The sequence below is a fragment of the Chanos chanos genome, chromosome 6 (assembly GCF_902362185.1).
Source record: "Chanos chanos chromosome 6, fChaCha1.1, whole genome shotgun sequence".
In the NCBI taxonomy this organism is placed as follows: domain Eukaryota; kingdom Metazoa; phylum Chordata; class Actinopteri; order Gonorynchiformes; family Chanidae; genus Chanos; species Chanos chanos.
This window is the reverse complement of record NC_044500.1, coordinates 46,766,296-46,782,439: the sequence shown is the minus strand read 5'-3', so window position 1 is coordinate 46,782,439 and position 16,144 is coordinate 46,766,296. Positions and strand designations below refer to the sequence as shown.

Below are 16,144 nucleotides of genomic sequence, written 5' to 3'. Positions count from 1 at the left end.
AATTAGTTTTACTCACATCAGTGATTGCCTTCTTGGCCTTCTCTTCAGCATTCCTTGCTTCCTGGATGGTGTCCTCCACCTCACCTTGGATTTGAACAAGGTCAGCCTCCAGCTTCTTCTTGGTGTTGATAAGACTAGTGTTCTGGGGAAAAAACAAGAAATGTCGGGATTCTCAACAGTATTAAAATGGCAGTTTATAAAACATGTTACTGTTTACACAGATTTTCTTACTTGAGAGTGCAGCAGTGTCACACGTTCACTGGCGTCAACCAACTCCTGTTCTGCCACTTTGCGGCCTCTCTCGGTTTGCTCCAGAGCAACTCGCAGTTCCTCGATCTCAGCCAACATTAAAGTGTTCCTGCGCTCAACCATGGCAACCTGCTCCTTCATTTCATCTTGTCCTCTAAGTGCTTCATCAAGGTGCAGCTGAGCATCCTAAAGTAAACAAGATGAAATCAGAAAAAGAGTCAACAAATTTGAAGTCTCCCAGTGTAGCTAAGATTAACAACTGTCAAAAGAAACTGTATTCAAGTAGTCATTACAGTGTCCTCTGGTGCATTGTCTTGTATGTCTTTTAGCCTCAAACTGTGTTTTTTCTGATTGTTAAAACATAAGTACCTTTTGAGAGAACCAACCTTAAGCTGTCCTTGGACATTTCTGAGTTGTTTCTGGGCTTCAGCTGCCTGACGATTGGCATGGCTCAGCTGAATCTCCATCTCATTGAGGTCTCCTTCCATTTTCTTTTTGATTCTAAGAGCATCATTCCTGCTCCTGATCTCAGCATCCAGTGTGCTCTGCATGGATTCGATGACTCTCTGGCTGTTCCTCTTAATCTGCTCAATCTCCTCATCCTTCTCTGCCAACTTTCTGTCGATCTCACTTTTCACTTGAGTGAGTTCAAGCTGGACACGAAGAATCTTAGACTCCTCATGCTCCAAAGTGGCCTAAATGTTATTAGATAATTAGATTAGATGTTAATAGATGGCATTATTATCAGCTTGATGCAGATAGCTTAGAAATAAAAACCCTTTAGCCTGTCAACCAAGGCTGTTCAGTAGGATTACCTCAGCTTCTTCGAGCGCAGTCTGAATTTCTGATTTTTCAGTCTCTACTGTCTTCTTTCCTTTTTCCAGTTCATGGATGGTCTTTCCAGTCTCACCAAGCTGCTCAGTCAAATCGGAAATCTCCTCTGCATGAATAAGATGATACTTTTAAACAAGACTGCTCTAACAAAGTTGATTTGCCCCAAGATTTTAAAGAGATCGCAAAAACACATGCATAAGTGAACGTGAGATAAATGTACGTTGCAGGTTCTTGTTCTCCCGCTTCAGGGTCTCCAGATGATCCAAAGCTTCTTCATAGGAGTTCTTCATCTTGAAGAGCTCAGTGCTGAGAGAACGAGCCTCCTTCTGAGCGCCCTCTAACTCTGCCTGGCTCTCCTCATATTTCTGCTTCCATTCTGCCAGAATCTGTAAGCCAGAAGAATGTTTCCTTTAACTAATTTGAGGGTTCATGGTCTTGTCTCTGTTGTTTTCACCGATGGCGCAATAAGTATTGTGCTGGATTAGCCCAAGAACTTCACTGCATTGCTGAAAACAACAAGTGCCTTAATTTTGTTTCACCTTGTCAAAGTTCCTTTGCTTCTTGTCCAGGTTGGCAGCCAGTGCATTGGCTCTCTCCACATCAATCATAAGGTCTTCAACTTCACCCTGCAGTCTCTGCTTGGTCTTCTCCAGAGAGGCACACTTGGCGTTCACAGCTTCAATGGATTCCTCAGCATCCTGCAGACGCTGGGCCAGTTTTTTCCTATGAAGAACAACAGTCCCTTACTTTTGACTGTTTTAGTTACACACCTAATGAACATTTTTTGAGTAGGCTGTAAACTTGAAGAATTAAAGTCTCTGAACAATCTCAAAACACAAGTGATATCTGAAATATGATGGTTATTTACTTGGCCTCCTCAAGTTCCTCAGTGCGCTGGATGGCATCAGTTTCATATTTGGTTCTCCACTGTGCCACCTCACTGTTGGCCTTGGATAGTGCGCGCTGGAGCTCAGCCTTAGCCTCCTGCTCCTCCTCAAATTGTTCTCTGAGGAGTTCGCAGTCGTGGCGGCTTGACTGCACTGCATGGGCCAGGGCATTTTTGGCCTAGAAAGCCGTGAACAGAGCATTAAAACCTACACTACCTAGACCTCCATTCCAGCCCTCACACCATCATCAGCCATAGCTGTTACATGGTCACACTGCTTTTCAGCAACCAATTGAGAAGATTACCATCCACAAATTATCAGTAAATGAACAGGTGTTTTTTTTTTTTTGTCCTAAAGAGGGAAGTCTTTGTACCTTGACCTCCTCCTCAACATGTCTCTTCAGTTCCTCTATCTGCTGTGTATAAGCTTGCTTGCTTCTGGTCAGCTGGGACACCAGAGCCTCTTTCTCTTCTAGCTGACGCCCAAATTCCCCTGATGTCAAAAGGATACTGAATCAATTCGCAGTATGTTTTTATTATACTATTTATTATTACACATTACATACATATTGCATATTATTTAAAGAGCCCAGGTTCAACAAGATTACGGTGCTCTGCACTGCCCAGCAATTGAAGACTCTCTTGAGAAAGTGTCAGTAATGCTACTGTTGGATAATCTGCTAGCTCAGGGGTCACCAACCTTTTTGAAACTGAGAGTTACTTCAAGGGTACTGAGTAATGCAAAGGGCTACCAGTTTGATAACACACTTCTGAAAGAACGAAGCTGCATGGTTTACCTTTAATTTTATATTATTATTAATGATATTCTATGTGAAGACACTGATCACGTCAATGATTCATCACAATAATTATTCAGAATGATTCAACAAGGTAGGAAACAGACTTAAATAAACACAACACAATTAAATAAAATTTTAGACTGAGCTCGTTGGTGATTAGTGCTATTTTTAGAACTGGCTTGCGGGCAACTGATGTGGTTCCTGCGGGCACCATGTTGGTGACCCCTGTGCTAGCTACTGCCTGGCAGTCATTACAATGGATATGAGAATGTTATCTAGCAGAGATTTGTGTTTGCAAATCAAATTACCATTTTCAGTCTGAAGTCGAGCTTTCTGGGTACTGATGTCGTTAAGCTGCCGAACATGCTCATCATTCTTTGTTTTGAGTTCACTCAGCTGATCTTCCAGAGTACGACACATCTTCTCAAGATTAGCCTGGAGAAAAAAGACAGATCCAGTGTCTAGGATTTGTTATCCACCCAACTGTGACATTTTGAAATGTCCAAAGTAATCACTTGGTTACCTTGGATTTAGCTACAGCTTCCATGTTGCTGGATAGGTCATCAATCTCCATTTTGAGTTCGCTCTTCTCCTTCTCAAGTTTCTGTTTGACTCTCTGGAGGTTGTCGATTTGCTCTCCCAGCTCTGCCACACTGTCAGCCTGCTTCTTACGCAGTGCCGCAGCCGTGGCTTCATGCTGCAGAGTGGATTCCTCGAGGTCGCGGCGCAGTTTTTGGAACTCTGTTTCCCGTTTCTTGCTCATCTCAATTTGGGCAGCGGTTGCTCCTCCAGCCTCCTCAAGCCTTTCACTGATCTCCTCAAGTTCCCTGGACAGATCAGATCTCTGTTTCTCCACCTTGGCACGAGCAGCACGCTCAGCTTCAATCTCCTCCTCTAGCTCCTCAATTCGAGCCTGTATTGAACAAATGCTTACACTGATTTTCGCTAAACATTATGCTATCACTTGGGTCATGTCTATGGTGAGTTTTAATGTATAACATTTCAAAGAACCAAGAAATGACCTGGAGCTCCTTAATTTTCTTCTGAAGCTGAATACCCAGATTCTGCTCATCCTCAATCTTGCTCAGAAGTTGGCTTGCTTCAAAGTCCTTCCTGTCACAAACACCAGAAGATTTTCATGAGAAATAATAGGCCTCATTCACTATTGTATATATAAATTATTTTGCTCTGCTGGTTGCTCATATTATGATGGATGTAAAATCGTACTTCTTGAGCTTTTCATCTGACTGTTGCTTATCATTTTCTAGATCCATTATGGATTCCTGAGCCAGTTTCAGATCACCCTCAAGCTTTCTCTTGGCTCTCTCAAGGTCCATACGAAGCTTCTTTTCTTGCTCTAACGAACCTTCCAGCTTTTCAGGAACAGAATACACAGCAAAATTATCAGAGTTGACTTACACACATCAGTGAAGAATTTAAAACAACAGATTGCTCTGAAAAGACACAGACTGTTCTCTATTTTTTCTTACATCATCCACTTGCTGCTCCAGCTTGGCCTTGGCCTTTGTCAGAGTGTTGACTTTGTCTTCCTCTGATTGGAGATCATCAAGGGTCTGCTGATGTGCCTCTTGGAGGGCTTTCTTTTCCTTGGTGAGCTTAACAATAGTCTCATCTAGAGAGGCCATCTCTTCAGTAAGGTTTTTAACCTAAATGAAAACAGATGGTGATATGTGAATAGATGGTGATATGTCAAACATTGGACAGTCTCTCCCTCTGTCCCCACGTCTCTCTCTCTCTCTGACCCTCTCTTCCTCCCCCTCTGTTCCTTTGACCCTTTTTATGGCCCAATCCTCCCTGCGTTCAGGACCAGCGCACTCGGCAGCGAAAACAACTCGCCTTAATGCCTAACAGACACCAGACTTCATGATAAAGACCTCTGATAATACATCAAACAAAAATGAACCTTATTTTCAGTGGCATGTTTCTCTTTCTCCACTTTGGCCAAAGTGAGCTCCAAGTCGTCAATGTCTTTCTTGAGTTCGGAGCACTCATCTTCGAGTTTCCTCTTCTTGGCCGTAAGCTCAGCATTGATCTCTTCCTCATCCTCCAGCCTCTCGCTCGTCTCTTTGAATTTGGCCTCGAGCTGGATCTTGCTCTTGATCAGTCCTTCACATCTCTCCTCAGCATCAGCAAGACTTTCAACTTCCTGAGTGAATATTAACATTGAAACAAGTTTTAACCATTTTCATAAAACACAAAATCCTCAAAATAAAGCATGTAGTCTTAAAACGTACTAACTCACCGCAGCTACTTGTAACTGGAGGTCGTTCTTCTCTTGCAGCAAACTGACCATCTTCTCCTCTAACTCTTTCTTCTTAGCCAGTGCTTTTGTCAGGTCTTCCTTCATTTTTTCAAAGTTCTCCTTCATGGCGGCCATTTCCTTCTCAGTCTCTGCACTCTTCAGCAGAGGTTTGATTTTGAAATACAGCTTCATCCATGGCCACGTTTTGACATTCATGAATGAGCGAATGTTGTATTGGATGGAGTAGATAGCTTCTCTGTTAAAACAATGTAAAAATCATTTGACCACCAAGAGGCAATTTTCAAAAGGAATGTTTGTGGCCAGTATCTGGTAGTATCTTCACTTAAGTTCAAGTGTGATGTGTGAATACTTTACCACCTCTCAATCTTACCTTCTCTCCATCATCTTTACAAACTCTTTTCTCATGAGGTATCCACGGCACAGGGCCTGTGTCATTGTCACAAGCATAGCAAGCTTTTCATCTCGCATCTCCTCAAGAAGACCCAAGAGTCCAGCTTTGAAAAACACCTGAAAATGAGTTTTATTCCTCAGTAAACTCCCATGCCATCCCAATTGTTTCTTTAATTGTTACTACGTTAAGCAGATAAACATCAAACAAAAAATTAAGAATTTCCAACCTTAGTATGTCCAAACTTGTACTGGGTGTGATCAACATCAATGGAGCCTAAAAGCTTCTCTGAAGCTTTCTTGTTGTCGATGAATTGACCCTCTGGGATGACACTAGCATTCAGTACTTTGTATCTAAACAAACATACAGAAGTGATTTAAAGTCGGGTTCAAATGTGTCATTATATTTCTAGAAGCTTCTCAGTGAACTTAAGTTCAAAAGTACCTTTGCTTGAAGTCACCATAGAGGATTCTGCTGGGGAAACCCTTTCTGCAGATTCTGATGCCTTCCAGTACACCGTTACACCTCAGCTGGTGGATGACCAGGAAGTTCTCCATCAGACCTGGAATGTATTATATCTGTATTACGCACAGGTAATATACCTATAGTGCAGTTTAGTATAATAATTGCAAGTATAAATTTACAGTAACAGGAACAACAATACACACTGTGAAATTCGGCCACCGTTTTGGATGCAAGTAGTCTGCTGGTACCATGCAGTTCCCATGAAAGTTCAGTTTTTTCCTTACAAAATTTCTTTCTTTCTTTCTTTCTTTCTTTCTATCTTTATTTTTTAAAAATCTTTGTACTTTTCTGGAGTTTAAGACTTAAGTGTTTAACAAAGAAAGTTTTGAACAGTAAACTGACCTGGAGTCTTTGACTCATTAGGAATAAGACAACGGACAAAATGTGGATGAGTGCTCCTCAAGTTGGTCATTAGTTTGCCCAGGTTCTCCTGATGGATTGAGGAATACCCAAATCAGACAAATAAGCATGTGCAGTTCTCAGATTAAATATTATCCATTGAAGTTTATCAGCTTTACAATCTTGAGCCAAAACATGAAGTGGATTTCTTACAGTACCCTGAACAGAGCAGACACCGTCTGAAAAGAGCCACCCTTCTTCTTTCCTGCTTTTTTGCCTCCACCTTCACCTGTTGGATTGGCAATGCATACAACACCCTAAGTTTAGATCAATGTAGTATCAAAACCTGTTCTTCTTTATGGGTAACCACTGTCATTCAGGTTTTCCAAAAAAAAAAAAAAATCACAAATTTCAAATCTCAAGGAAAGTGTTACACACACACACACACACACACACAAACACACACAAAACTTTCAGCTTCTCATGTAACGAGTGTAGGGTCCGTAAGCCTTACAGCAACCTTGATCAGGCTCCTCATATATGGATACAATGAATTAATGAGTCTCTCATTAACTGTATCCAACTGTAGTTTATTTCAATTGCCATATCTTACTTATTTGGAGCAAGCAGTAAAAATAATTGAAAAATGGATAAATGTATATACTAACCTTCAGCAGCTGCATGAGATGCATACAAGAAAGCCAACAGCTTGAGTGAAGACTTCTGATACAGCTGAACAACAGAGTCATTCAGGGGGTCCTTGTTCTTCTCCAGCCAGCCAACTATGTTGTAGTCAACAGTGCCAGCGTAGTGCACCAGGGAGAAGTGGGCCTCAGGTTTGCCTTTGACAACCTTGGGCTTCTGGAAGCATGCACTTTTGCCAAGGTGTTGATCATGAAGTTTGTTCTTGAAGGTCGTGTCTGTTGCTTTCGGGAACATGCACTCCTCTTCAAGGATGGAGAAGATGCCCATTGGCTGTTGATGACAAAAATCTTTAAATGTGAGTGAATATATCATGTAAATGACACAGACAATTCTGTAATTATAGAAGAAATTCATGTTATCAGGTTTAATTAAAGTCCTCTAGAATATCAGAGGTAAAGGTTTGTGGAAAAAAGAACAACCTTTGATATAGTATGACTTGCCTTCTCAATAAGCTCAATGCATGCTGCGAGATCCATTCCAAAGTCAATGAACTCCCACTCAATTCCCTCTTTCTTATATTCCTCTTGTTCCAGGACAAACATGTGATGGTTGAAAAACTGTTGCAGTTTCTCATTGGTGAAGTTGATACACAGCTGTTCCAAGCTGTTGAACTGCAGCAGAGTGTCGGAAAAAGACAGAATTATTGTGCCTAATATTTACATGTATTCCTTAAGTGGATCCTTTCATTCAGAGCAACTTACATCACTTGTACAGTGGTCAGTATAGAACCTGGTTACAGTACTCACATCAAAAATCTCAAACCCAGCGATGTCCAGCACGCCAATGAAGAACTGCCTGGGCTGCTTTGTGTCCAGCATCTCGTTGATGCGGACGACCATCCACAAGAACATTTTCTCATAGACCGATTTACACAAAGCCATAACTGCATTGTTCACCTATCAGAGAATGAAGAGGAATATAACTGCATTTTTTTGTCTTATTCAGTTGGAGTATACTTGGAGGTCAAGATTTTTGTGAATGCAAGGGAACACTAAATCTAAATCTTGTTTATTTTTCATCATGTTAGCAGCCTGTCAAAATCAACTTTGCACCAGTTTATAAGAATATATCCAGCTACAGTGATTATGTTGGCTGTCACTTGCATGGAGTGCAACAATTCCCTGTCCACAGACTTATTCAAGAGTAGAAATTGGATGTTACACTGTGAAACCGGCAAACATATCCTTTAAGTAATATTTAAAAGATCCACAGTCTGCCCAGTACCTGTGGTACGGTCTGTCCCTTGGTTACATACTCATTTCCCACTTTGACTCTGGGGTAGCAAAGAGCTTTCAGCATGTCTGCTGAGTTTAGGCCCATGAGGTAAGCGATTTTATCAGCCACTAAGGAGAGAAAATGGTCAACAGGTTAATTCCTAAGTGCTCTTTAAACTACATTTTACTACTCTTAACAGATTGACAATTTATGCTATTAACTAAACAAACAAACAAAGAAGAATTTTTATCTCTATTCTACAACCAGCTGATCCCACCAACCACTGAATCAACCAACCGACTGACCATTCAACCAAGAAATCAAACACTCTATCATGGCATAGCTCAGTGACAAAATCCATCTTGATCAGTAAGAGTGTTTCAGAACTCTCACCCTCAGTGCCGTCTGGTTCTGCCTGCTCCTCCCTCTGCTTCTGTTTGAACTTCATGTTCCCATGATGCATCACTGCTCCTGTCAGCTTGTAGATGCTTATTTTCTCCTCAGCAGTGAAACCCAGGATGTCAATAGCCGTCTACAAATCAAAATAGCGATAAGATTAATGGCCAATTAAAATGTAAAGATTTTTTTTGTGTGTGTAATGGTAATTTTATAGAAAAAAATCATTGAAATTTAAATAGATAAAGTATAATTATGGTTTTCTTGGGTATTATGTAGACTCAGTTTAGCAGTGCTCTTGAGATAACCGAAAGAGTTCTCTTTCACGCTATGATCTGGGTAAACATATGTTAGTTATTTCTCACATCCATATGTAAACATTGATCAAGATGAGAAAAGGATTGTAAATTTGAATTAGATGTCTTAATTGAGATGAAAATGACAGAGGCACATTACTGCTCGGATACCCTACTCACATCAGTAGCTATGAACTCCTCAACATCGTTGATGCTCTTGACTGTGATCTCACCCTGACTAATCATGGGGTAGTCATAAGGGTTGGTGGTGATCAGGAGAGCCTCTGCAGAGACACAATATCACACAAAACCAAATAACCCATTCATCCTTCATTATTATCATCATGTTTTTCTGCTACATACATGGTACCTGGTTTCGATGTTTTGAAAGTTGCAGATGCAAAGATTAGGACTTTCTGAGAACTTAGATACTGAGTTTACATATTGTGTGTATCCCTTACCTAGCAGCTCTGGCTTGTGTCCAGTCGTGAGCTGGTAGAAGATGTGGTAGCTCCTCTCAGCAGACAGTTGGAACGTCACCCTAGACTTCTCCAGCAGATCTGTGCAAGTGCAGTGTAAAGACATTAATGGTTCTGATCAGTAACTTTTGATGGAAATCATGTCTACATGTACTGTCAAAAAAGACAAACTTACAAGTTTCAATATCAGCTGAGGCCAGCTTTCCAGTGGACGCAAAATGGATTCTAATGAATTTGCCCTAAATGTTTATGTGAAAAAGAAAGGAAAGAAAAAGGAAATCATCTCTGAGCCTGTTGAAAACTAATTAAAGCACCGGTCATCATCGCAATATCTTTAAATAATCCTTATAAAATAGAAAAATGATTGTTCTGGTGTGTTTAAAAAATATATGGTAGTGATTGAGGGAAGTACTCACGAAACGGGAAGAGTTGTCATTTCTCACAGTCTTGGCATTCCCATAAGCCTCCAGCAGAGGGTTGGCTGCGATGATTTGATCCTCCAGCGACCCCTACAGGTGACATGACATATCTCTCATGCAGAGGCAGAAGCATAAAGACAGTTTTGTACAGTGTCGCTGTGTTTGGATATCACCCTATGGTGTGTTTCACTCACCTGCATTTTGCCAGCTGCAGGCTCCACCTTCTTCGATCCAGACACTGCGATTGTCGCAAAGTACTGGATGACACGTTTGGTGTTAACAGTCTTCCCTGCACCAGATTCTCCACTGGAGGTAGAAACAGTTTGCATTTTTCCAATGTGTTTGACAAAAGACTTTTTACTCATTAATCTAAAAGTCGCTATCAATACTTACGTAATCAGGATAGACTGGTTCTCACGATCTGTAAGAAAGTAGTACCACCGTCAAAATAGATTTGTCTTCTACCAGAGCTGCCGATGGCGGATGGATGAATAGATGTGGTGCTCGTACCTGTGAGCATGAACTGATAGGCATTGTCAGAGATGGAAAAGATGTGGGGCGGGGCCTCGACTCTCTTCTTTCCCCTGTATGCCACCACCACCATAGCATCGTACACAGGAAGCCACTTGTAGGGGTTCACTGTCACACAGAACAGCCCAGAGTAGGTCTGAAAGTGAGAGAGCATGCCCATTATCATACATGTATCTGTAGGCTACAGCATCTATAAGACTGGAGATTTTGTCGACGTTCAGAATGCCCAGGGATATCTGTATGTAGGTAAACCTATCCACGCATGCACAAACCTATGTGGACAAATGTGTGTCACTGTATTAAAGCAGTTAACACACTCACTCTTTCATACATTAAATTCCAAGCCGTAATGGACAACCTAACTCATTCATGCTGTATGTCTAATGTAAGGGTCCAGTGGTTTGTATTTTTTGTTATACACAGGTTGTGTTGTATACAAGTAGTATGTTAAGGTGTTAAGTGAAGGGGATTACTGGTTTCTGTCGCTTGTTTGTTTGTTTGTTTGTTTATTTGCTTACATAGATCATCCATGCTGCATAACGCTCTTTGAGGTTGTACAGCACAGTGGGCTCATTGAGGTGAGTCATCATGGCCATGTCCTCGATCTTATCAAACTTCGGAGGATTCATGGGAAAAATCTGGTCATCTTTCACTGTGATAGTCTGGAATACAGGAGGCAGTCATTTGAATGTTATTACCAATAATTACTGATACACTGATATTCACATGTTGTTAAATATTCAAAGATAAAGTCTCAGATTTGGTTGACTGGCAATGATAAAAGATTTGTTGAAATAAATAGAAACAGGGACTTTGTCTTGGTACTTAAATCCATTTAAAGCATAAGTAGTAAGTGCAACCAGATTTATCACACTCCAACCACAGGAATGCAGGCTTAAGAACACGATAAAATCGCTACAATTTCAAAGCAAAATGTTGTACTCTTTTTGTCTCTGTTTTTATCAGGTCTTTGCACAGACTATTACCAGTAAATGCTAGATGGATCTGGGTGAGAGAAACATTTACAAAACTGTGGTGTTGAAAATTTACGGAAAAAAAAACCCCCAAACAAACAAACATAAAGTCACTCACTTTCCCACACAGAGTCTCCACCGTGGCTTTGCCCCCCTCTCGGCTCTTCAGTACCCCTTTGAGGTACATCTCAGCCGGCTCAGCCACAAAGTAAGCTGTCTTGGCATCGAACGGTTTGTTCTGTGCCTCCATCCTCTCGCGCTCTGGCTTCCGCAGGTATACGGCTGCGGGGCCAAAGCACTGCATATCCGGATCAATGCTCATGGTGGCACCACCTCACTGAACACAGAAAACAACAGAGTCGGCTCTCAGCCTTATTTTGTTTCAGACACTTTTCGATTTCAGCGAATCAAAATGTTGCAGAGCTTCATGTTATTGGAACAGGCAGGCTGTCATCCCTGTTCTAAAGTGATATGATTCGGCAAAATGAAACTGTTTTTTCTTTTCTTTTTTGGATTTAGGTTTAGGATTTCAGAGGTGTACAATGCCGTATCTTCAGACAGTATCTGCTGATGAGACATTTAAATCATATTTAGGTTATCATAGAAAAGAGGTAGATTTCATTGTAACTGTCCACAAATAGAGATTAATGAACAAAATCGAGCAAACATGTGACGATGTGATAAGCATTCAGCTAGCTTAACTTTACCTTACTCTGATGCCACAGGAGAAACTCTGTTTGTTGCAGCCTTTGCGTACTGAAAAGGAAAAAAACAAAATGGTATTTATTTATTTATTTTTAATGGAGAATAATGTCAAATAAGTTACATTCTTACATGTGATCATATGTAGAAGTATCATAGTTCATTTTAATCTTCAGGAATACTTGTTAAAAGTTCAGTGTATATTTGCAAGGTTTGACTGTGAGCAGAGGAAGCCCTTAAGTCACTCACCTTTGTCTGAAGCCAGTCAGTCCTTGGAGGAGTCTCCAGTTGGCTCTTTTAAAGCGGGACAAATGACCTGCTGCTCACATTCATGGCTCTCTATTTGGTCATGAATTTTTGCTCTCTTTGCCCACTAATCCTTGTCCTCCAAGCAGCATCTTAGGCCTGCAACAGACGTCTTATTTTTATCTGACTATAAATATGAATCATTTTATGATCACTTACGAGGTGGTGATGTGATGTGTTCTGTATGTGTTTTTACAAAAGGCATCGTCTAATTGGTTTTTGAAACAAAATACAGTTGAAGCGTTTCTATGTTATTTTTTCTCATGGGCGAGAAAAAAAATGCTAAATCGTCGTTTTCTGATTTTCTGAGTGATCTCTTGGAATCCTGAGCATGCTCCACAGGTGTGACTGGGGTTTGAGTTTGATTGGAGTTTGTGTATGGCAGGAGAGCACTGTTAAGCCTGCATGTGAACATCTGATGTGAGTCTGTAATAATAGAAGCACAGGACTGCAGAGGCTCAGTACTTCCTTTTAAAATGACAAAAGAAGCACTTTCAGACATAACGGTAGCGTGATCTTTGGTGTGTTTTCAAATCCAGTCAGTCTACGTTTTTTTTACTCGCATCCCAGTAATTGGTTGATAGGAATGTATTGGCTCGAATGTCGCTGGTCTCAGAGGCATTGGAAAAGGCAATATGAGTCCAACACATTTTAAAGACATAGAACTAATGCGCCTCCGTTCTCACCAAGGGGTGAGGCGGTTGCCAAGAAATTGTGGCTAACCACAAAACTGACAACTACAGGGATGGCGTGCATCTCCAGAGATGTAACCATGTCTGTTTTGGCTGTGGACTGTTCCTTAGTCATTGTTTGCTTATAGCAACATCTGTCTTCACCCTGAGATCTCTGTTTTCATCTTAACTTTTTTTTTTTTTTTTGAAGGAAAACTTGGTTGTTTAGTAAAGACAGAATGTCTCATAGGCTAAGAACAAGTGGACTCCTATGCTGAAAATAAATCTTTTTCACAAGATTGTTTGGTGGGGATTTACTGAATTGTTTTGTGAGTTTGGTATTAGAGCTAGTTGTTCAACCTCATATGAGAAGGCAGAGATAAAAAACCATGTAAATGAAATATACAAATTCTTAAAAAAAAAGGAAAAAAAAGAGAGAAGACAGCCATTGAAAGTGAGAAAACGTTGCTATGATTGATAAACAGGACACTCTTTTCCTCAGATAACCTCCAAACTGATTCCTGGGTAAGCCCAGGGTTTTCCTCACTTTTTGGCTGGGAGTCCGGCATTGAGAGCTTTAGCACAAGCGAGATTTAAAATGCTTTGCCGACCAGTAGATCATTTTTTCCGCAAGAAAGGTGATCCCACACTGGCAATGAGCAAAGCCCCAAGAAATTCTAAAGCACTTAAGTCAGGCTATAAAACGGCCAGAGAGCACCGAATAAATCATGGGACATTCGATATCTCATTTAGTCCGATAAATTCTTATTTGGTCAAAATATAAATATAGCCTAGAACAGAACTTTGGTCTTCCAAATGTCGTCGTGGGGAGGGGAAGGGGATTAAGTCACTGTGCATTGCATTTCAAAAACAAAACCCAATTATCTTGATGTCATTCAAGCAGGCTGCAACTGCAGTGTTGAAAATTGTCGAGGATGTATGGTAAGTGTATCTTTGTTGAGCGTATGGTCTCCTGAAGAGAAAAAAAACAATATAAGTCAGGATTTTGAGATGATGTTTATGTCAGAGGGTTAAACTTTAGTGATTTGAAATGCGATATTTATATATATTTGAGCGTTTTCTTATATCTATGTTTTAAAATAGTAAATGTCTTTACAATGTTCTGCTCATTAATGATTTGCTATACAAACGTCCTATTACATTACATTAAGCAACTGACTACTATTCCCTGAACAAATATTATGCTATATATATATATAGCTCAGAGCTACTCGTTGATCGGATGGTATGTCTTTATCTCCTTATCAAGAACGTGTTACTTCTGCCACTGTATCATATTCCTTAACTGATTTTTGAAACAGATAATTAAATACGACTGAACGATATTTTTATGATGTGAAGTACAGTGTAACATCTTGAGATTTCTGTTGACAGGAAATCCATGTTATCACTTCTCACTTTTTTTCTGCTTATGATACTTGGAATGTTGCACTAAAGAAATAAGATATTCAACGGAAAACATATATAAAACCATCGTGCAACCACTATCATCAGTGAAATAACCAATCACGTATTATCCACACACGCTCTGGTTTGGAATCAGCAGCCTTGTGTTACGCCTCTTTCAGCATATTCGATTTCACTTCCCGTGGATTTTTGATCATCTTGACACTTAGCTAATATCATATCATCATAATCAATTTCAACGTTTTCCTTGTTTCATACGGTAAATTAACGAATTACAACAAAAACAGGCGGGGAGAGCGAGAAACAGGCATCGCTGCGAGTCACCAATATGAGGAGAGAGCCTAAAATATGCCTCTAATAGACTTGAAACTCAAGACTAATGGATGTGAGCCATTGTCTGCATAGCGCAGTTAGGCTAATGGAGGAGAAGTGGACCAACAAGCGTCTCTGAGATGAGTGAGTGGAAGGAAGTTATTCGGTGGCTGTCTTCGACAATCCCTCTTCCAAAGGCCAAGCAGAGCAACTGGCTCTCAGAGAATTCTGCCCTCTGTCACCCAGGCACTGGCCGCACTGAGGGAATGTTTAGTGTGTCTATGTGTGTGTGTGTGTGTGTGTGTCTGTGTGTGTGTGTGGGGGCGAGAGAGAGAGAGAAAGTGAAGTGTATGTGGTTCAGAAATACTTTCAGAGGTCTGAAGTTCTGACAAAAATGAAAGATATTCACAGAGATTACAGCCTGACAATACAGAGAACAACTGAAAACTAGGTCTGTAATCAGCTTACCTGGGAAATAACCACAGCTGCTGGTAATGTTAAGTTCTACATACATGTATTAGTGTATTACTGATCTGTAAAATCTGTAGACCTAGTCTGCTGTTTTATATCCCTATATAAATTCTCATTTTAATGTTTATCTTCAAGCAAGCCAACAACTCTCCTGTTAATGATTGATGTTGGGGTGATGTTGAAGAATCATGGGTTTCATATAACCACATTAAAAACAGCCAGCACACAGCACGTCAATCATCCATGACATTTTAACTGTTGTTTCCTTTTTTCACCCTGCCATTGACATTATCTTCCAATTTGGAGCTGAACTAACTGATGTTCCACTGCTTGATGCATGGGCCAAGGGGAATCCTTATTAGGCCACTGAATCACATGACCGTTTCTGAGTGTTCTCTTTTCCAGTCACTTACTGCCACCTCATGTTTTGAAATAACTATGGTTCTTGTTGGCATGATCTTGCAATTTGTGAGTCACTGTCTGCTTTTGGTTTCTTCTCTCAGAAGGATATCCTTGGCCCCAGTTACATTGTTGAGCTCAAACATTCATCCCAGAATGTATCTTTCCAGATCTTATTCCCAATAAATCCAACAGTAGGCCTCTTGAAATCCCCGGCAGTCATTTGGCCCATTCAAAGGGCATCAGTTTGATTGGTGGGGTAAACTCAGCCTCAGTCCAGATCTCTTGAGAAACATTGGAATCATCTGCAGCTGCAAGGTTAAGCCCTCTCACATCAAACAGCACCACTGAGGTTTGGTCTCAAAATGTTTCCTCTTCTAGTTTAATTCAGTGATGAAAAACGGTGAACCCATGTCCTACAGTTAGGAGCGTCGGACCGTGAGTAATGGTGGACCTGACTAACCAGGGCCCTGCCTGGATGGGGGGGCCCTCCAAAAGCCTCGGATATAAGGTGAGGGGGGGGCACACTACTGTG

The 16,144-nt window shown here is 40.8% G+C and overlaps 1 protein-coding gene across 1 annotated transcript; it reads right to left on the bottom strand.

The window, feature by feature from the left end:
* Window positions 1–12: 12 nt before the first annotated feature.
* LOC115813911 (myosin heavy chain, fast skeletal muscle-like) lies at window positions 13–11,642 on the bottom strand. Its single transcript, XM_030776594.1, has 33 exons — window positions 11,439–11,642; window positions 10,865–11,008; window positions 10,326–10,482; window positions 10,209–10,236; window positions 10,010–10,121; window positions 9,813–9,905; window positions 9,572–9,635; window positions 9,379–9,477; window positions 9,098–9,201; window positions 8,619–8,757; window positions 8,235–8,353; window positions 7,757–7,906; window positions 7,451–7,621; window positions 6,974–7,280; window positions 6,524–6,594; window positions 6,309–6,396; window positions 5,886–6,003; window positions 5,671–5,794; window positions 5,424–5,560; window positions 5,033–5,288; window positions 4,694–4,936; window positions 4,260–4,436; window positions 3,997–4,142; window positions 3,792–3,882; window positions 3,293–3,682; window positions 3,078–3,204; window positions 2,344–2,462; window positions 1,952–2,148; window positions 1,623–1,806; window positions 1,304–1,469; window positions 1,065–1,189; window positions 865–944; window positions 13–61 (listed from the first exon to the last, which is right to left on the bottom strand). Exons 1-33 carry the CDS (start codon window positions 11,640–11,642, stop codon window positions 13–15), a joined length of 4,779 nt encoding a protein of 1,592 aa, XP_030632454.1.
* Between the last annotated feature and the right edge of the window lie 4,502 nt (window positions 11,643–16,144).